We start from the raw sequence: 21,263 nt of genomic DNA, 5'->3' as shown, positions 1-21,263 counted from the left end.
GCTTCTAGCTAACCAGATTTTGGAGCTGGAGCGTTGGGTAGATTCGCTGTGGAGGGACTTCCGGGTGCGGCTATGCAGAGCTAGGTCGCATATTCGGTAGCTCCCGCTTGGAACAAACTTTTGAGCTCTTTTACAGGGCCCCCACGGCATTTGTTTGACATTTCCCGGTGTGGGAAGAAGACTGCAGCATTCCCCTGACAGTGTCCCCCAGGAATGTTATGTCTTTTGGCTTCCAGACCCGGTAGAAACAGTAAAAGATTTGGATGCAACAGGATAAACAGGGCCTCTTCCAGCATGCAGGTGGGGGAAGGGCAAGCTTAAAGCTGCAATCTGACTTGACTCTATCAAAGGTGAATTCTAGCAGCAGAGGAAACAACTGTGAAAAGATCTACCAAGGCCATTGAAGAAGCAGCGACGAGGCTTCCAGTGAAGGCCATGGAGGAGTAGGTCGCACATTCGGCAGCTCCCGTCTGGAACGGACTCCCAGACCTTTTTCAGGAGTTTCCATAGACTTTTGGGGGCAGACTGGAGAAGCAAACACTGCCAAAAGGATTCCCTCTCGACTTCCGGTTGCGGCTATGCGGAGCTAAGCCGCACGATTCGGCAGCTCCCACTACCACGGACTTTCGGGCTCGTTAGAGGAGCCCCAACGGAACTTTTTTTTTTTTTTTTGACGCAGCCCATGGGGAAGGGAAGAGAGAGGTCCCCCTCCAACTTCTATGAAACGGACCAGAAGTGTAACGGCTAAAGGAGCGGCACTGGAGCAACGGGAGAAGCGAGGGGAAGAAAACAAAATGGCGGCGGCCAGGGACAAAGGGGAGCTGCAGGAGTTCATCAAGCGCTGCTTCGAGGAGCAGCGCGAGGAGATGCGCAAGGAGATGTTGGCGCCTATGCTTTTGGCAATTGAAGGACTCGGGATCACCCAGAAGGCCCACGGAGCTAAGATCCAGGAGGTACAGAAAAGAGTCAGTCAGAACGAGGATGAGCTCATGGGCCTGGCGGTGAGAGTGGAACAGAACGAGGCGCTACACAAGAGGTGGGCGGGAAGACTCGAAGACCTGGAGAACAGGTCGAGGAGAAAGAATCTGCGAATCCTGGGTCTCCCTGAGGGAGTGGAGGGGGCTGATGCCGGGGCATACGCGAGCACGATGCTCGAGGCGATGATGGGCACAAAGGCCCCTTCGAAGCTGCTGGAGTTGGACGGGGCACATCGGGTGCTGGTGAAGAAGCCCCAGGCAAATGAGCCGCCAAGGGCGATGGTGGTGAGGTTCCACCGGTTCACGGACAGAGAGTGGGTCCTGAGATGGGCCAAGAAGGAGCGGAGCAGTAAGTGGGACAATGCAGAGATCCGAATATACCCGGACTGGAGCACGGAGGTTGCAAAGCGGAGAGCGGGTTTCAACCGGGCCAAAGCGGCGTTGCACCGGAAAGAAGTGAAATTCGGAATGCTGCAGCCAGCGCGACTGTGGGTCACATACAAGGGCCAACACTATTACTTCGAAACGCCTGAAGAGGCGTGGACCTTTGTACAAGCCGAAAAGTTGGACTCTAACTGAGGGTTTGTGAGGGTGGGGGGGATGTTTTGGGGTTTGATGTGTGATGGTTGTTGTATATAGTGGGTCAATCATGCGCAGGAAATGTTACATGGGCTGGGGGAGAGAGACAAGGCCGCGACAGGAGCTGCGCCAGAGGGGACGGAGCGGGCTTTGGAAAGGCGGGAAGGGGAACGAAGGAATGCATATGGATTGGGAGACTCCCACGCGGGGAGGTCAATGGGACGGCGGGGGAAGCCGGGGTCAGCAGGCGTCAGCTGACTTACGGGAGTGACATGGGGGGAGCAAAAAAGCTAGACAGGGGTCTAGCGGGGGGGAGGGGAAAGGGTTGCTGCTGCACTGGCCGAAAGGGAATGGGACACAGAAGAGGTGGTCGGGACGGGGGTCCCCCCTCTGGGGGACTGGAGGGTGAGTGAGGCGTGGACACGGGACTGGCCCAGAAAAGGAGATGGCTAGTCGGCGGGGCGTGGGTGGGGGGGGGGGGGGTGAGAGCCCCTCCATTCCGGCTGATAACATGGAATGTGAGGGGCCTGAATGGGCCGGTGAAGAGGGCTCGCGTGTTCGCACACTTAAAGGGACTGAAGGCGGACGTGGCCATGCGCCAAGAGACACACCTGAAGGTGGCGGACCAGGTCAGGCTAAGACAGGGATGGGTAGGACAGGTATTCCACTCGGGACTGGACGCGAAGAATAGAGGGGTGGCAATATTGGTGGGAAAGCGGGTGTCATTTGAGGCCAAGACTATTGCAGCGGACAATGGAGGGCGATATGTAATGGTGAGCGGTAGGCTGCAAAGGACGTGGGTGGCGTTGGTAAACGTATACGCCCCGAACTGGGATGATGCAGGATTCATGAAGCGCATGTTGGGGCGCATTCCGGACCTGGAGATAGGAGGCCTGATAATGGGAGGGGACTTCAATACAGTGTTCGATCCAGCACTGGATTGCTCCAAATCAAGGACTGGAAAGAGGCCGGCGGCGGCCAAGGTACTTAGGGGGTTTATGGATCAGATGGGGGGAGTGGACCCCTGGCGGTTTGCAAGGCCGCAGGCCAGGGAATTTTCTTTCTTCTCCCATGTACACAAAGCCTACTCCCAGATAGATTTCTTTGTTTTGGGTAGGGCGCTCATCCCGAGGGTGGAGGGGACAGAGTATTCGGCTATAGCCGTTTCGGACCATGCTCCGCACTGGGTGGAACTGGAGCTGGGAGAGGAGAGGGACAAACGCCCATTGTGGCGGCTGGATGTGGGACTGCTGGCGGACGAGGTGGTGTGTGGGAAGGTGAGGGGGTGTATCGAAAGGTACTTGGAGGCCAACGACAATGGGGAGTACGGGTGGGGGTGGTATGGGAGGCGTTGAAGGCGGTGATCAGGGGAGAGCTAATTTCCATTAGGGCTCATAGGGAGAAGACAGAGGGTATGGAAAGGGAGAGGTTAGTGGGGGAGATTTTGAGAGTGGACAGGAGATACGCAGAGGCTCTGGACGAAAGATTACTTGGGGAAAGACGACGGCTCCAGTGGGAATTTGACCTGTTGATCACAGGGAAGGCGGAGGCCAGTGGAGGAAAGCGCAGGGGGCGACCTACGAGTATGGGGAAAAGGCTAGTCGGATGCTGGCACACCAGCTCCGTAAGAGGATGGCAGCAAGGGAAATAGGGGGAGTCAAAGATGGAAGGGGAGCCACGGTTCGGAGTGCGACGAAAATAAACGAGGTATTCAAGGCCTTTTATGAAGAGCTGTACAGATCCCAGCTCCCAGCGGGGGAAGAGGGGATGAGACGATTCCTAGATCAACTGAGATTCCCGAGGGTGGAGGAGCAAGAAGTGGCTGGTTTGGGGGCACCAATTGGGTTGGAGGAGCTGAGCAAGGGTTGGGGAGCATGCAGGCGGAGAAGGCCCCGGGACCGGACGGATTCCCGGTGGAGTTCTACAGGAAGTACGCAGACCTGTTGGCGCCGCTACTGGTGAGGACCTTTAATGAGGCAAGAAAGGAGGGGACCCTGCCCCCGACAATGTCGGAAGCGACAATTTCTTTGATCCTAAAGCGGGACAAGGACCCACTGCAATGTGGTTCGTACAGGCCGATCTCGCTCCTCAATGTGGATGCAAAGTTGCTGGCAAAAGTGCTGGCCACGAGGATCGAGGACTGTGTCCCAGGGGTAATCCACGAGGACCAGACAGGATTCGTAAAGGGCAGGCAACTAAACACCAATGTGCGGCGGCTCTTAAACGTGATAATGATGCCATCAGAGGAGGGAGAGGCGGAGATAGTGGCAGCTATGGACGCGGAGAAGGCCTTTGACCGAGTAGAGTGGGAGTACCTCTGAGAGGTGCTGCGTAGGTTTGGGTTCGGGGTAGGGTTTATCAATTGGGTTAAGCTCCTTTACAGAGCCCCGATGGCGAGTGTAGTGACAAACCGGCGGAGGTCGGAGTACTTTCGACTGTACCGAGGGACGAGGCAGGGGTGCCCCCTGTCCCCCCTGTTGTTCGCATTGGCGATCGAACCATTGGCCATGTCATTGAGGGAGTCTAATAAATGGAGGGGGGTGGTCCGAGGGGGAGAAGAGCATCGGGTGTCGCTATATGCGGATGACCTGTTGCTGTACGTGGCGGATCCAATGGAGGGGATGGTGGAGGTCATGCAGACTCTACGGGAGTTTGAGGAGTTTTTGGGCTATAAGCTCAATGTAGGGAAGAGTGAGCTCTTTGTATTACAGGCGGGGGACCAAGAAAGAGGGATAGGGAACCTACCGCTGAGGAGGGTGGAGGGGAGCTTTCGGTATCTGGGGATCCAGATAGCCAGGAGGTGGGGGCCCCTACATAAACTGAATCTGACGAGGTTGGTGGAGCAAATGGAGGAGGATTTCAAAAGATGGGACATGTTACCGCTCTCGCTGGCGGGCAGAGTGCAGTCGGTCAAAATGGTGGTCCTTCCGAGGTTTCTGTTTGTGTTTCAGTGCCTTCCCATCGTGATCACTAAGGCCTTTTTTAAGAGAGTAGGCAGGAGTATTATGGGGTTTGTGTGGGCGAATAAGACCCCGAGAGTAAGGAGAGGGTTCCTGGAACGCAGTAGGGACCGAGGAGGGTTGGCGCTGCCAAACCTGAGGAGCTACTACTGGGCAGCAAATGTGGCGATGATCCGCAAGTGGGTTATGGAGGGAGAGGGGGCGGCATGGAAGCGGATGGATATGGCGTCCTGTAAAGGAACGAGCCTGGGGGCGTTGGTGACGGCACCGCTGCCGCTCTCGCCGACAAAGTATACCACGAGACCGGTGGTGGCGGCAACGCTAAGGATCTGGGGCCATCGGAGACGGCACCGGGGTGCAATGGGAGCATCGGTGTGGTCCCCGATCAGGGGTAACCACCGGTTTGTCCCGGGGAAGATGGACGGGGGTTCCAGAGCTGGCATCGGGCGGGGATTGGAAGAATGGGGGACCTGTTCATCGACGGGACGTATGCGAGCCTAGGGGCACTGGAGGAGAAGTTCGAGTTACCCCCGGGAAATGCCTTTAGATATATGCAGTTGAGGGCTTTTGTGGGGCGACAGGTGAGGGAATTCCCGTTGCTCCCGGCACAAGAAGTTCAAGATAGGGTGAACTCGGGTGTATGGGTCGGGGAGGGCAAGGTGTCGGAAATACACCAGGAGTTGAAAGAAGAGGGGGAAGCGCTGGTAGAAGAGTTGAAGGGTAAATGGGAGGAGGAGCTGGGGGAGGAGATCGAGGAAGGTCTGTGGGCTGATGCCCTAGGTAGGGTTAATTCCTCCTCCTCGTGTGCCAGGCTCAGCCTGATACAATTTAAGGTGGTCCACAGAGCGCACTTGACGGGGGCGAGGTTGAGTAGGTTCTTTGGGGTAGAGCACAGATGTGGAAGGTGCTCAGGGAGCCCGGCGAACCATGTCCATATGTTTTGGTCATGCCTGGCACTGGAGGGGTTCTGGAGAGGAGTGGCGGGAGCAATATCTCAGGTGGTGAAAGTCCGGGTCAAGCCAAGCTGGGGGCTAGCAATATTTGGAGTAGTGGACGAACCGGAGTGCAGGAGGCGAAAGAGGCCGGCATTCTGGCCTTTGCGTCCCTAGTAGCCCGGCGAAGGATCTTGCTAATGTGGAAGGAGGCGAAGCCCCCCAGCCTGGAGGCCAGGATAAATGATATGGCTGGGTTCATAAAGTTGGAGAGGATTAAGTTCGTCTTGAGAGGGTCTGCGCAGGGGTTGTACAGGCGGTGGCAACCGTTCCTAGACTATCTTGCGGAGCGTTAGAGGAAGGTCGATCAGCGGCAGCAGCAACCTTGGGGGGGGGGGGGGGAGTGGTGGAGGGGATGTCCTGGGAGGGGGGGGGGGGGAGGGAGGGGGGGAAAGGGGGGACTGCCTGGGAGGGTGGATGAGCAAGAGATAACATGAAGGGTTGGGGAAACTGGCACGTACGGGTGAGGGCCAGTGTACAAAGCTGTGTAAATATATAATTTTGCCATGTATATATCTTGCTCTGCGCGATTTCTCGTTTTTTTTTTGTTACGGGGGTGGGGGGGTTATTGTTTGTAAGGGAGAAAAATTGTGTTAAAAAACTTTAATAAATATATATTTTTTAACAAGATTCGCTGTGGAGTATAGGCGATGCTGAGGAAAACATGGCTAGCACGTTCGGGGAGGTGGGTCACACCACAGGTGAGGATTGCACAGGCAGAAAGGGACAGGCAGAAAGTGGCCATCAGGAACTATAAAAGTCTCAGGAAGGTACTGCAGGAGTCCCCTGTGGTTATCCCCCTCTCAAACAGATATACCGCTTTGGATACTGTTTGGGGGGATGGCCACTCAGGGGAAAGTAGCAGCATCCAGGTTCACTGCACCGTGGATGGCTCTGCTGAAAAATGGGTGTCAGGACTATAGTGATAGGTGATTCAATCGTTAGGGGCACAGACGGACACGTCTGTGGCGCAAACGTGAATCAAGGATCATATGTTGCCTCCCTGGTGCCAGGGTACGGGATGTTACGGAGCACTGCAGGGCATTCTGGGGAGGGAAGGTGAACAGTGAGTGGGAGTGGTCCACATTGGAACCAACGACATAGATAAACTAAGGGATGAGGACTTGAAAGCTGAGTACAGGCAGTTAGGAGATAAACTAAAATGCAGGACCTGAAATGTAGCAATTCAGAATTGCACCCAGTTCCACATGCCAGACAGAGCTGAAATAAGAAGATAAATCAGATAAATGTGTGGCTGAAGAGATGGTGTAGCCGGGAGGGATTCAGATTCTTGAGGCATTAGGACCAGTTCTTGGGAGGTGGGACCTGTACAACCCGGACGGGTTGCACCCAGGCAGAGCTGGGACCAATGTCATTGCAGGGGTATTCGCTGGCTCTGTTGGAGAGTATTTAAACTAGTGTGGCAAGGAAGTGGGATCCCAAGAGAAGGGTCAGATAGGGCAAATTCAGATCAGGAAAATGGAGGCAGAACATTAGCTAGTGATGGAGAAGATGTAGTGATCGACTTGGAATTACCGGAAAAGCAAAATTTAAAAGTATCCAGTAAGGGAAAATGGCGGGGTTAAAATGTTTATACTTCAATGCAAGGAGTATGACAAACAAGGTAGATGAGTTAAAAGCATAGGTAGACACATGGCAGCAGGATGTCTTTGCTATAATGGAAACCTGGCGAAAGGAGGGGCAAAATTGTTTCACCAATATATTGATGGCAAATGTCTGTTAAGGAAAGAGTGGGACCTATCGGAGATGAAGAAGGGAACTTATACGTAGACACAGAGGCTGTGGCAAAGGTTTTAAATTAATATTTTGTCTCCATATTTGCATTGGAAATGGATGATGCGGATATATTAGTCTAGGAGGAACACTGAGATATTGGATGGGATAAGCATGAAGAGAAAGGAAGTACTCGAATGTTTGGAATCCTTGAAAGTTGATAAGTCGGCAGGGCCAGGTGGATTGTTTCCGAGGCTACTGAAGGATGTCTGGGTTGGAGATAGAAGATACTCCAAGGATGATTTTCCAATTCTCACTAGATACAGAGGAGGTACCCACCAGAGGAATTGAGAAATGCAAACATGGTACCATTGTTTAAAAAAGGATTGCAGGAAATACCAAACAATTATAGACCAGATAGTCTTACATCAGTGGTGGGCAAATTAGCAGAATAAGTCCTGAGAGATAGGATAAACTGTCACACATAAAGGCATAAACTAGTTAGGGATCGTCAACATGGATTTGTTAAAGGAAGTTCTTGCCTCACAAATTTGATTGAATTCTTTGAGGAAGTGACATGAAGGGTTGATGTAGATAGTGTGGTGGATGTTGTGTCCATGGATTTTAGCAAGGCGTTGGTCAAAAACGTAAACGCCCATGGGATACAGGGCAATGTAGCGAACTGGATAAAAAGATGGCTTAATAACAGGAAAGGGTAATGGTCGATGGCTGCCCTTGAAAGTGGAAAGTTGTTTCAAGTGGTGTTCCACAGGGCACAGTTTTTGGACCCTTACCGTTTGTGTTTTACATTAACGATTTAGACTTGAACTTGGGGAGCACGATTGGGAAATTTGCAGATGACACAGTGTCGGTGTACAGTGGACAGTGTAGAGGATAGCTATAATCTTCAAAATGATATAGATGGATTGGGGGAGTGGCAATAAAGTGGTAGATGGAATTTAACACAGAGAAGTGTGAAGCCATACATTTAGGGAGGTCAAACAGTTATATGGAATACACAATACATCGGAATATACTAAGAGGGATAGATGAAGTGGGAGATCTTGCTGTATAAGTACACAGGTATTTAAAGGCAGCAGTTCAAGTAGATAAGGTTGTTAAGAAAGCATGTGGAATGCTCTCCTTCATTGGCAGAGGTATAGAATATAAAAGTAAGGATATAATGTTGGAATTGTATAAAACACTGATGAGGCCACAACTAGGGCATTGTGTGCAGTTCTGGCCACCACATTACAGGAAGGGCGTAATTGCTCTGGAGAGAGTACAGAGGAGGTTTACAAGAATGTTGCCAGGGCTAGAAAAGTGTAGCTACAAGGAGAGGTTAGATAGCTTGGGGTTATTTTCCTTTGAACAAAGAAGGCTGAGGGGTGACTTAATTGAGGTGTACAAAATTATGAGGGGAAGAGATAGAGTGGACAGGATAAAATTCTTTCCCTTGGTGGAGAATTCGAGAACCAGGGACATAGATTCAAAATAAGTGGCAGAAGATGTAGAGGGGACATGAGGAAGAATCTTTTTACGCCAAAGGTAGTGGTAGACTGGAATTCGCTGCCCGTGTTGGTGACGGAGGCAGAGTCCCTAAAATCTTTTATAAAGTATCTGGATCTGCACCTTAAGTGCTGTAATCTACAGGGCTATGGGCCGGGTGCAGCAAAGTGAGATTAGAAAGGGCACCTGGTGTCCTCGGGCTGGCATGGACAAGATGGGCTGAATAGCCTCCTTCTGTGCTGTAACTTTCCTATGATTCTATGGAAGAAAATCTGCCATCCTTATCTGAACTTCAGACCCACAGAAATGTGGTTGACTCTTAAATGCCCACGGTGATGGGCAATAAATGTTGGCCCAGCGAGCGACGCCCACATCACATGAACAGATTTTAAAAAAAAGTATACATTGCGTGCTTAGACCACCTTCATATGCCCACCTGAGTCTACAAGCCATATCCTTCCACTTCTGGTTGAATTTTAAACATTCAGAGGACAGATTTTTTGAACATCACTATCAAGCCTCACAAATCAATAATCACCACTTGGGTGGGGTATTGAAGGGTATTTCATCCCACTGGGATAATGCATCAAACTTCAGGAGAAAAATGGAGAGGAGACTGACAGTGAATACTGATAGTCATTCTGGATACAGCCTCAGCTGGAATACTGAGGGTGCTATTCTCCCAAAAGGGAACAAAGTCCCCTAGCGAGCGAGTTTCGCCGCGTGTTTCCTGGCGCTCGTAGTGCCGAGAAACACATGGCTGTTCAACGCAGCTTGCTTTGAATAAGGGGGCTCAATGGAGAATGCTCGGCCGGGGCTGCACATAGCTCCCCACTGTACAAAATGGGGCTCCGCTCGGCGGACCTCCCCATTGTAGCAAGAGATCGGCACACCATTTTTAAATGGCATCCCGATCTCCAAGGCCCCCAAAACGATCCCCAACCTCCCCCAACCCCCAGCCCGAATACTCTATGGGAGAGTCTAAAGGGCATGCAGCTGGGGGCCTCCGGTCCCCTGGGAGACCCCGAGTGCCGTTCCGTCTGGTCCACGTTTGTGGGGACCAGAACTAAATGGCGCTCGCTCGAGGTCTCCGTGGTGAAGGGGTTGAATCCAAAAGCCTCAGGTACCTTGGGAATCTATACATTAGAGTGAGGCTTATTGCCTCGCTCTAATATGCAGATTTGCCAAAAATTGATCACTCCCATTGTTGGCGGGATTTACATCACAACGTTGTGAGGTGACGTTGGATCCCGCGAGCCTGGTAGATCCCAGGGAGCAGAGTCTCCTGGCTTTCATTGGCCATGTTGCACTGCGGCAAGCTGCTTTTCGTGCACTGCGTGGTCATTGAATCGCGCCCTGAGTCTAACGTAATGAAGGAAAGAACCAGTCTGGAGCAGCATACATAAAAAGATCCAACTAAATTAATGCTGGTTACTATTCCGACATCGCTAGCCTGTACTTATCCCAAAATGACATGCCAGCCTCTTTAGCTTAATATCAAAATGGGTCTGGCCAAGGAAAGCATGGTACTTGGATAGATAGAAATTGTTGGCTTCCTTCTATCTGCATGGACATGCAGCAAACAATCCATTCAGCTGGTGGTTCCAGCATTTGGTTCCCTCTTGCCGATGGCTGTGAAGGCCACCCTTAAGAGGTACGTTCTGTCACAAATGCCAACATGATGTTGTCAAGCAACATTACGGACTGGCGTTTTGGTGTTGGTGCCTGTGGTCATTGGTCATCGTGGTGGCTCATGACAGCCCACAGGAGGTATTACCATTTCCCTCTTTCCCCAGATAGTGACTGCCAGGTGCAGTAATCCATGTTTAGGGTCTTCATGCTATGCTTTGCCTATCTTCTGACTCCAGTTACCTCAGTTAAATAAGGCCATTGAGTATATGACTATCTTTCATCCTGTGGACATGCCTGATCTACTAAAGCCACCTCGGTTTGATTGGTGCTAACACATTGGGAGCTCTGCCTTTGAGAGGACAACTGCATTCCTGATTTTGTCCTGCCAGATATTGATACATCCCCCCCCCCAGTGTGTATTTACTGCAGGGGTCAGAGTTGCACAGCATTGTATGTAAAGGTGCTATAAACAATGAGAAGGAGCCATGAAGAGATGGAACCTTAATTACGTTATATTCTCTCTAAACTGCAGTGCCAATATTGGAAGAATACCAGGAGTCAGCGGGTGAGGTAATGAGGCCTCAGAAGTCGGATGCCACTCTGAGGAATCACCATCACCAGTGAGAGAGAATCCTCCGCCAGGGCAGATACTGGCATCTTTTTGGGTCCTCGATTGCATGTAGAATATTTCGCCAGATTACTGAGTGGATGCAGGAGCAGTGACGTGGCCTCAATGATTTGGTTGGAATTCTCAACAGCTCTGATCGTAATAGCCATATGGGTACATAATAAAAATGGCTGCTCTTCAAACTGAAATTCATTGGTCGTGAAGATCTTTGGAAAGTCCATAGGGTGTGATAAGACGTGACGTAAATGGAACGTTCTTACTTTTCTCTTCCTTTCAGCAGGTCTGATGTTAAATGATCATTTCTGAGCTCTGGGTTAGCTTCTGCTGCTCAGCATCGGTTTCTAGGGATATCACATCCTATCAGATGCCATGTTTGAACACTTCTGGCAGCAGATAGTGTTACCAAACAACAAAATCTTTGACAAGAACGAAACGCTGCGGATGCTGCAAATCTGAGATAAAAACCGACAATGCTGGAAAAGCTCAGCAGGTGTGGCAGCATCTGTGGAGAGAAAAACAGAGTTAACCAGACTGGTTTACCAGTCTGGTTCCTGGGAGGGTGGGACTGACCTATGAGGAGAGATTGAGTGGGCGAGGTTTGCATTCACTGGAGTTTATAAGAATGATGAGGGATTTCAAAGAAACCTATAAAATTCAACAGGACTAGACATGATAGATGCAGGAATGATGCTCCCAATGGTGGGTGTTATGACGACCATAAAGGACATGGGGGATCGTCGATTGATCTCCCTGTGGAATTCGAGGAGTACGGGTTCCCCCATTGAGCGGGCAGAGGCTTGCCCAATAGGAACCATTTGGCGGGAATTTAAAAACCCGCGGCCCAGACTGACATCCCCGATGGTCCCCGAGCTGGGAAGCAAGCACTCTATACCATGACAGTGTTCTTTTTTGTTGTTCGAATGAACAAGAGTTTTGTAAACCTGGCCTTGGCAGAGTTATTGCCAAGGGGGGTCCAGACCCAGATATCACAGTCTAAGGATAAAGGGTAAACCATTTCGGACAGTGATGAGGAGAAACCTCTTCACCCAGAGAGTGGTGAGCCTGTGTAATTCTCCACCACAGAAAGCATTGGAGGCCAAAACATTTGCACGTTTTCAAGAAGAGGTTCAATAGCTCTTGGGGCTAAAGGGATCAAAGGAAATGGGGGAAAAGCAGGAACAGGTTACTGAGTTGGATGGATCAGCCATGATCATAATGAGAGATGGAGCAAGTTCGAAGGGCTAAATGGCTTCCTCCTGCTGCCATTTTCGACGTCTGTATAGTCGAGTGTTAACTGTATTTCTCTCTCCACGCGTGCAGCCAAACCTACCGAGTTTTTCCAGGATTTTCTGTTTTATACCAGAGTATTTTACACCGAGAACCTAAATCAGGTTTGGTAGGCAGCCGCAGCCACCCCTCCCCCCCCCCCCCCCCCCCCCCCCCCCCCCCCGCCCCCCACTGCTCATCTTTGAAATGATGCCCTGGGATCTGTTACCCGAGCAGGCAGATTAACATCTCATTTGAAATACAGCACCTCTGACAGTGCAGTGCTCCCTCAGGACTGCAGTGTCACCCTTGATGTTTGTGCTGAAGCCTTGGAGTGGGATTTGACCCCGGAATCATGAGGTGAGCTTGTCAAGGAGGTAAGGGAAAGAGGAGGAAATGTAAGTGCCGGAGCAACTGATGACTAGGATACCAGGAACAACTTCCCTTCCCTTTCCAAATAGTGCTGCCTGTTCTCGTATGCCCATCTGAGGGGGCAGATAGGTGCTCACATTGTTTTTCCTTGTGTGGCAGAGTGTGAAGTCTGGATCATGATAGCAGGAATGTGTCACCCGGAGTGTAATGTGTGCAGCGTGACAGCTTGAATGTGATGTGTACAGCAGGATATCAGCAGTGTGATCCGTATGTGACAAATACAGATACAGAGATTTCATTTACTTCTGTGAAGAAGTAACTGCACATCCTCTCTGAAAGGTGCACTCTCATTACAGAAACTAACAGTCAAACGGGGGAGGGGTGACATGCCTCTTGATATTCCATGATGCTAAACCAACAGATGGGAAGTAGAATTTATTTTTCTCATGCTATATTTCAGCACTTTCCTGAACTTGTTGCCTTGTAAAATCCAGTGTTTTTAATCAGGACAAGTGAGGGATTGTTAATTAGCCGTCAGATATCTTTGACATGAGGTGCCGGCCAGGGGGGACTGGGGTGTGTGGGGGGGGGGGTTCTTATTCAATCACTGCAGTGCTTTGCCAAGCATGATCATGGACCAATCCAATGGAAGTCCGTGGTTGCCAATGTCCTTCGAGGACATGGTACCTGGAGGGGAGGAGTATACAGCAGCGGGGAAGCTACAAGTAATCTGAAATTTGCTTATGGGGAAATCATTGTGGACATGGTACCTGGAGAGGAGGAGTATACAGCAGCGGGGAAGCTAAAAGTAATCTGAAATTTGCTTATGGGGAAATCATTGTGAAAAACAAAAGCACAAGAATGCTGGCCAATTTAAACGAGAGAGAAGCTGAACGCATGAAGAGATTGTGATCGGATGCACTTCCTGATTCGCCTTCTCTAATTAGAGCAAGTAACTCGAGGGTACCCTTCTTGTTCCAAAGTGACCATTAAAACGCAAAGTAACCTTTAGTTCCTGCTAATGATAAAGAGTTCACTGATAGCAGCTAACCTCGTCTGAACCAATCGATTGTTTTCAGAGTCAGAAGAGATCCCCTGAAAGGAGGTTTATGAGTGAGGCTGCAATCCTTTGAAGAAGAGCTCTCAGGGGTCTGATACATTTCCGACTCTGGTCACAAGGGGCTGCCTGTCCTGCTGCTGAGAGCTTCATTAAGACCCTTTCAAAGATTGATGCTGGTAACTAGATATCTCATTTTGCAGCATCTTCCCAGACTGGGAGGCAGTGGAAATGAACCGCAGTCTGAGTCTCATGGATCAGCTGAGTTAGCAACATCCTCAACCTCCTGTTAAACCTGACACCCAGTGCTCCAGTCCCCTCTGTCATAACTACAGGTGGATGGCTCCAGCCTGTATTGATTTTGACATCTGTTTCGACGTTAAAGGATATATCTGTTTCTTCCTAAGCATTCAGGACATTGGTGGAGGGCTGTGTGTGTCAGTGTAAATGATTCGAGACCATCGCTCACTTCATTAAAAACATTCCTGCGACTGAGCAGACTGAACAACAAAATGAGCTACTTCATGTGACTGTGAGGCATGTTAATTGGAGGCAAAATACTTCTCTAAGTAAAAGAAATGATAACATTATAGTTGAGACTATATTGTGATTCCTTAGATACTGAGGCAGTCCGTGTCCTTATGCAGCAAGACCTAGACAATATTCAGGCTTGGGGTGATAACTGGCAAGTAACATTCGCGCTAGACGATGACTTTCTCCAACGAGAATCTAGGCATTTCCCCCTGACATTCAATGGCATTACTATCGCTGAATTCCCCATCATCAACATCCATTGACTAGAAACTAAACTAACCAGTCATATAATACTGTGGCTACAAGAGCACGTCAGGGGCTTGGGATTCTGTGGAAACTAACTAATCTCCTGGCTACGCATAGCCTCTCCACCATCTACGAGGCACAATTCAGGAGTGCGATGGAATACTCCCCACTTGCCTGGATGAGTGCAGCTCCAACAATGCTCAAGAAGCTCAACAGCATCAAGGACAAAATAGCCCCGCTTGACTGGTACCTCATCCACCACGTTCAACATTTACTCCCTCCACCACTTACACGCAGTGGCAGCACTGCCATCTACAACTTGCACTGCAGCAACTCACCAAGGCTCCTTCGACAGCAGCTTCCAAGCCTGCAACTGCTACCATCTAGAAGGACAAGGGCAACAAATACATGGGAACACCAACACCTGCAAGTTCCCCTCCACGCCACACACCATCCTGACTTAAGAAATATATCACTATTCCTTCACTGGTGCTGAGTAAAAATACTGGAACTCCCTTTCCCACAGCACTCTGGGTGTACCTACACCACACAAACTACAGAGGCTCAAGAAGGTAGCTGACCACCACCTTCTCAAGGCACAGTAGGGATGGGCAATAAGTTCTGGCCCAGCCAGCACTGCCCACATCCCGTGAATGAATAAATAATGAAAAAATTGAAAACTTTCTGGTAAAAAATACCGTTTTAAAATAATGTGTTTTTTCATGGGATATGGACATCATCGGCAAGGCCAGCATTTATTGCCCATCGCTAATTCCCTTTGAACTGAGTAAGTTGCCAGGTCATTCAGAAGCCTTCTCCTAATTAAATGGAGAGTAGATGTATCGTGTATTAGGACACTGATCACGCAATCTGTAATGTCCTAAGTTTATGGTTAGCTGATCTCAGACAGAGAAGCAGTCAGTTGTGTTATAATCGTCCTCCATAATACTTGTTTAAAGAGGAGGAGTCAGCCAGGGTGGCATCTTCTGATCACCAGTAAGCCACACTGAAAGGTGGACATGTGTGTGAGTCGGATGAAAATGGATCAGCCTCAGGCGATCTGCAAGCCACAGATACACTCGCCCACACACCTGCACCATGTACCACAGAAGCTGGGATATGGTACTATAATGAATCCGACCTCACTGTTTCCGCAGTCCCGCCAACTAATGCACAGAGGTAGAGTCAAATTGCTTTCTTTTTTCAAAACCAGTGGTTCCTATCTGGAGTCGTTTCTTGATTGGAAAGAGCACAGAAGGATTGAAATCAGATCTGATGTTCCCCTTCCTCCACCCCATCAGTACCCCATAAAAGCCATTGCACAGAAACATAGGATGGAATTTGTAGCATGGCGAGTGCTCGGTGCCCATCATTCGGAGAGTCAGTGGGGAACACATCCCTGCTGAGTTCAACAGGCCCGCTGCCATTTTATGAACTATTGAACATTGATTGTCAGGAGACAGGACTTCCATCTGCATTTAGAAGGAAACCCATCCAGGTATAGCATTGCAGTGGCCGGAGGTAGTTCTGCAGCACCGTGCCCAAGTCCCGGGACAAGCTGAAGGGGTGGGAGAGTTGGGGTTGTCGTGAGGGGTCACGGGAAGGGGGGGACATTACCGCACCAGGGGAAGGGGGAAGGGAGGGCCTGAACTCTTCATTCCCTGAGGGGAGGTTGGGCCTGGTTTGAAGGGGCTTCTGCTGGATGCGCCCTCCCATCTTCCGACCCGAGATCGAAGATGAGAACGTTTTCTGCTTCCCAACCTCAGTCATCGGATGCCCACCAGCCTAAAAATTGAAGCCGGGTGGGAAAAGGTCCTTAATTGACCACTAATGGGCCTTAATTGGGACATGGGCTGGTTTCCCATCTAATATTTATTGTCACAAGTAGGTTTACATTAGCACTGTAATGAAGTTACTGTGAAAAGCCCCTACTCGCCACTTTACTCGCATGTCTTTTGGGACTTGTGAGAGAAAACCGGAGCACCCGGAGGAAACCCACGCAGACACGGGGAGAACATGCAGACTCCGCACAGACAGTGACCCAAGCCGGGAATCGAACCTGGGACCCTGGTGCTGTGAAGCAACAGTGAAAACCACTGAGCCACTGTGCCGTCCATATGTCCTGTCCATTCTACCATAAAATTGCCTCCGATGGAATTTTACTCGCCTCCCTTCCCACCTCGGAACATACCGGGGGTGGGAGTGTAGAATTCTGGCCATAGAACATCTATGGCACCAAAAGTGGCCATTTGGTCCACTGTGCCTGTGTCAGCCACAGAACGATCCAACTTAAACCCACTTTCTTGCTCTTGGTCCATAGTCCTGTAAATTATAGCACTTCAGGTGCATATTCAAGCATTTTTTTTAATGCAATGAGGGCTCCTGCCTCTGAAGTGAGGTCAAACTCCTCATCACCTTGAGTGAAGAAAAATCCTCCTTGGCTCCCTTGTCATTCTCCTGCTAATTACTTCATATCTATGACCCTGGTGTTGCCCTCTTTGTTAATGGGAATAAGATCCTTCCTATCCACTGTATCCAGATAGCTCATAATATTATGCAGCTTAAGTAAATCAGCTTGCAGCCATCTCTATTTCAAACAATAAAGTACCAGGCTCTGAAAACTTTCCTCGTGGCTAAGATTCTTCATACGGAGTATATCCTTGAAAATATCCTCCGTAACATCTCTAGCAACCTCATCTGCCCTGTATTGTAGTGACCATGTACAGTAGTCTGGCTGTGGTCTAATTTGTGTTTTATACCATTCCAACATAATATACCAATTCTTATATTCTACACCTTTCATTTAAGTATGTCTTCTTCAGCCAGCTCTACTCAGCCCCTCACCATCATAAAAATAACTATATTAGTCTCACGTGAAGAACACAAGATGACAGAGTGTTATTTAGCTTCTCATAGAATCATACAGTACAGAAAAAGCCCTTTCGGCCCATCAAGATTCATCTCTTCATCGTTAAATGCTCCATCCCAGGCAACATCCTGGTGAATCAGCTCCACACTTTTCTAGTGCAGTCACATTCTTCCTATAGTGCAGTGACCAGAACTGAACACAGTACTCCAGCTGTGGCCTAACCAAACCCTGTACAGCTACAACATAACCTCCCTGCTCTAGGCCACGACTGGTAAAGGCAAGAGTCCCGCTTTTCTTCTTAACTACCCTATTAACCTGCCATGCCACCTTCAGGGATCTGTGGATAAACATCCAAGATCCCTCTGTTCCTCTGAGCTTCCTAATGTCCTGCCATTTACTGAGTACTCACTTGTGGTGTTACTGCTTCCAAAGTGCATTGCCTCACGCTTTTCAGGATTAAATTCCACCCGCCACTGATCTGCCCATCTTTCTATAACCGAAAACCTTCTTCACTGTCAACCACCGGCTAATCTTAGTCTCATCTGAAAACTTACTTATCATTCCCCCAACGGTCTCATCTATATCGTTCATGTATATCACAAACAATAAGGGACCTCGCACCTATCCCTGTGGTATACCACTGGACACCAGCCTTTCAGTCACACAAACAGCCTTCTACCACCACCCTCTGTCTCCTATCACCAAATCAATTTTAGATCCAAATTGCCACGTTACCCTGATCCCATGTGCTTTTGCCTTCTTTATCAGTCTTTCATGCGGGACCTTGTCAAAGACTTTGTTTCTGCGGAACCATGTCCCAGCTGTGGCCTGGAGGGCGGTATGGGAAGTTACAAGACACATGACACTCCTCTGTAAATTAAAGCCGAAGCAATACAACAGTGCTGGAATGAGAGAGTGAGAAAGTCGGAGGAAAGAAAGCGAGAAGCCGGATTGTCTACATCGCACTCATTGGAAATGGATAAATCCTATCAAATGCCAAGATGCCTCTGCAACTCACCTGTTTTCTTTGCTCCTGTCCATTAGAATAAACTGCTTCCTAAGCCACCTGAAAGCACAGAAGAGAGGCAAAGTTAGTCAGTCTGAGAGGAATAAGCTGGGCTGGGTTCGCTGACTACTATCAGAACACTGCACAAAGGTCTACTTCCATCAAAATACATCTTAGGGCTGTAACCTTGTCTAGTGGTCAACATGTTTAGGTAAAGTTCCTCTGAATCTATTATCCATTTTATCTAAAGAATTAAACGCTTGAACTTTCAACATCATTGCTGTATTGTCGGTTAAAACTATCCCTCAGAAACTGGTGACAATCTAAAAACCGATAATGCCAACCTGGTTCCCAGCAGAACCTAATCTCCATCAGGTACAAGTACAGGGATCATCTCTTACCTTTCTACCTGGAGGGGTGTTGGAGACTTCTGAGCATCCTGCACCAGCCAGTTCAATCCGGTTATCCATAAACTGACATCATCTTCACTGAATGCTGTAGAAGAGGAAAATCATTCTGGTTATTAAGCACAATGAAAATATTTATTTCATTCAAACACATTTCTGTGACTCGTGCTCATTAAAGGTGAAAATTTGGGGCATTTGAATGGAGCTTCAGGCACCAAATGGCAGCAGGCAGCACTCCCGGTCACACATAGAATAGATCAGATGCAGAGGGAATCTTCCTTGACTCCTTCATAATTATGGTGACCCAGCCTCTGCCCGAGAACAATTCTCTCTGCACCAGTCGGATATTTCTCCATCTCCTAAGATTCAGCTTGTATCAGAAATTGTCAAGTCAGCGTACCGCATAAAAGAACAAAGAACAAAGAACAAAGAAATGTACAGCACAGGAACAGGCCCTTCGGCCCTCCAAGCCCGTGCCGACCATACTGCCCGACTAAACTACAATCTTCTACACTTCCTGGGTCCGTATCCTTCTATTCCCATCCTATTCATATATTTGTCAAGATGCCCCTTAAATGTCCCTATCGTCCCTGCTTCCACTACCTCCTCCGGTAGTGAGTTCCAGGCACCCACTACCCTCTGCGTAAAAAACTTGCCTCGTACATCTACTCTAAACTTTGCCCCTCTCACCTTAAACCTATGCCCCCTAGTAATTGACCCCTCTACCCTGGGGAAAAGCCTCTGACTATCCACTCTGTCTATGCCCCTCATAATTTTGTATACCTCTATCAGGTCGCCCCTCAACCTCCTTCGTTCCAGTGAGAACAAACCGAGTTTATTCAATCGCTCCTCATAGCTTATGCCCTCCATACCAGGCAACAGTCTGGTAAATCTCTTCTGCACCCTCTCTAAAGCCTCCACATCCTTCTGGTAGTGTGGCGACCAGAATTGAACACTATACTCCAAGTGTGGCCTAACTAAGGTTCTATACAGCTGCAACATGACTTGCCAATTCTTATACTCAATGCCCCGGCCAATGAAGGCAAGCATGCCGTATGCCTTCTTGACTACCTTCTCCACCTGTGTTGCCCCTTTCAATGACCTGTGGACCTGTACTCCTAGATCTCTTTGACTTTCAATACTCTTGAGGGTTCTACCATTCACTGTATATTCCCTACCTGCATTAGCCCTTCCAAAATGCATTACCTCACATTTGTCCGGATTAAACTCCATCTGCCATCTCTCCGCCCAAGTCTCCAGACAATCTAAATCCTGCTGTATCCTCAGACAGTCCTCATCGCTATCCGCAATTCCACCAACCTTTGTGTCGTCTGCAAACTTACTAATCAGACCAGTTACATTTTCCTCCAAATCATTTATATATACTACAAAGAGCAAAGGTCCCAGCACTGATCCCTGTGGAACACCACTGGTCACAGCCCTCCAATTAGAAAAGCATCCCTCCATTGCTACCCTCTGCCTTCTATGGCCTAGTCAGTTCTGTATCCACCTTGCCAGTTCAATACTTTTGAAATGTGGGAGTCTCTGACAGCGGCAACATTTAATATCCATCTTTAGTTGTTCGCAGCATGGTAGCATAGTGGTTAGCACAATTGCTTCACAGCTCCAGGGTCCCAGGTTCAATTCCTGGCTTGGGCACTGTCTGTGTGAAGTCTGTACATTCTCCCTGTGTGTGCGTGGGTTTCCTCCGGGTGCTCCGGTTTCCTCCCACAGTCCAAAGATGTGCAAAGATGGTGGATTGGCCATGATAAATTGCCCTTAGTGTCCAAACTTGCCCTTAGTGTTGTGTGGGGTTACTGGGTTATGGGGTTAGGGTGGAGGTGTGAGCTTGGGTAGGGTGCTCTTTCCAAGAGCCAGTGCAGACTCGATAGGCCGAATGGCCTCCTTCTACACTGTAAATTCTATGAATTCTATAAGATACAATTGCCAAGCTCTTGAGTGAGCAATGAAGAGTTGGTGTTGAGACTGGATTCGCACAAAGGCCAAACTGGGTAAGGGTGGCAGATCTCCTTTCCTCAAGGACATTGATGAACCAGTTACCTTTTTACTACAATCCGACAACTAATGGACACTTGACTGATGCTAGATTTCTATTTCCATATTTCTATAAACTTCATTTGAATTCTTGTAAACAAAGGCACTGTGAAGAATCAACTAGCTGGTTCTGACCTGAACCACATTGTGATCGACAGATTTGTGTATTTTCTCACTTCCGTCCTACAAAGACAAATGGATTGTAAGAAGGTGGTTAACACAGTTTCATTGTAAACTGGTGGTAAAATGTAATATAAAAGAGATTAATACAGCAATGTTCAGTCATATGATGCTTAGAACATAGTGAAATGTCCCGAGGCACTCCACAGGAGTCTAATCAGATTAAATATAGATACCGAGCCAAAGAATGATACAAGAGGAAGAGGGACAAAATCTTGAGGGAAGAGATTGATTTTACATAGATTTAACATGGAATTTAC

General features: G+C 48.9%; 1 protein-coding gene and 1 long non-coding RNA gene across 5 annotated transcripts in view; one reads left to right on the top strand and one right to left on the bottom strand.

Moving 5' to 3' along the window:
- The window catches only part of LOC140385754 (uncharacterized), a 31,144-nt gene extending 19,992 nt beyond the window's left edge, over positions 1-11,152 (top strand). The window contains exon 3 of the long non-coding RNA XR_011933440.1: positions 10,916-11,152. This is a non-coding gene — a long non-coding RNA (uncharacterized lncRNA). The remainder of the gene's footprint in view (positions 1-10,915) is intronic.
- The window catches only part of LOC140385753 (1-phosphatidylinositol 4,5-bisphosphate phosphodiesterase gamma-1-like), a 439,770-nt gene that overhangs the window by 243,448 nt on the left and 175,059 nt on the right, over positions 1-21,263 (bottom strand). For all 4 annotated transcript variants that reach the window (XM_072468226.1, XM_072468225.1, XM_072468227.1 and 1 more), the window contains exons 3-4: positions 18,763-18,856; positions 18,374-18,421 (exon numbers count right to left, since the gene is read on the bottom strand). In XM_072468226.1, coding sequence (XP_072324327.1) covers positions 18,374-18,421; positions 18,763-18,856 — 142 coding nt within the window. The remainder of the gene's footprint in view (positions 1-18,373; positions 18,422-18,762; positions 18,857-21,263) is intronic.

Source organism: Scyliorhinus torazame, chromosome 11, assembly GCF_047496885.1.
Source record: "Scyliorhinus torazame isolate Kashiwa2021f chromosome 11, sScyTor2.1, whole genome shotgun sequence".
Lineage (NCBI taxonomy): Eukaryota > Metazoa > Chordata > Chondrichthyes > Carcharhiniformes > Scyliorhinidae > Scyliorhinus > Scyliorhinus torazame.
Note: the sequence above shows the minus strand (reverse complement) of the source record. Positions and strands in the feature narration are given on the sequence as shown.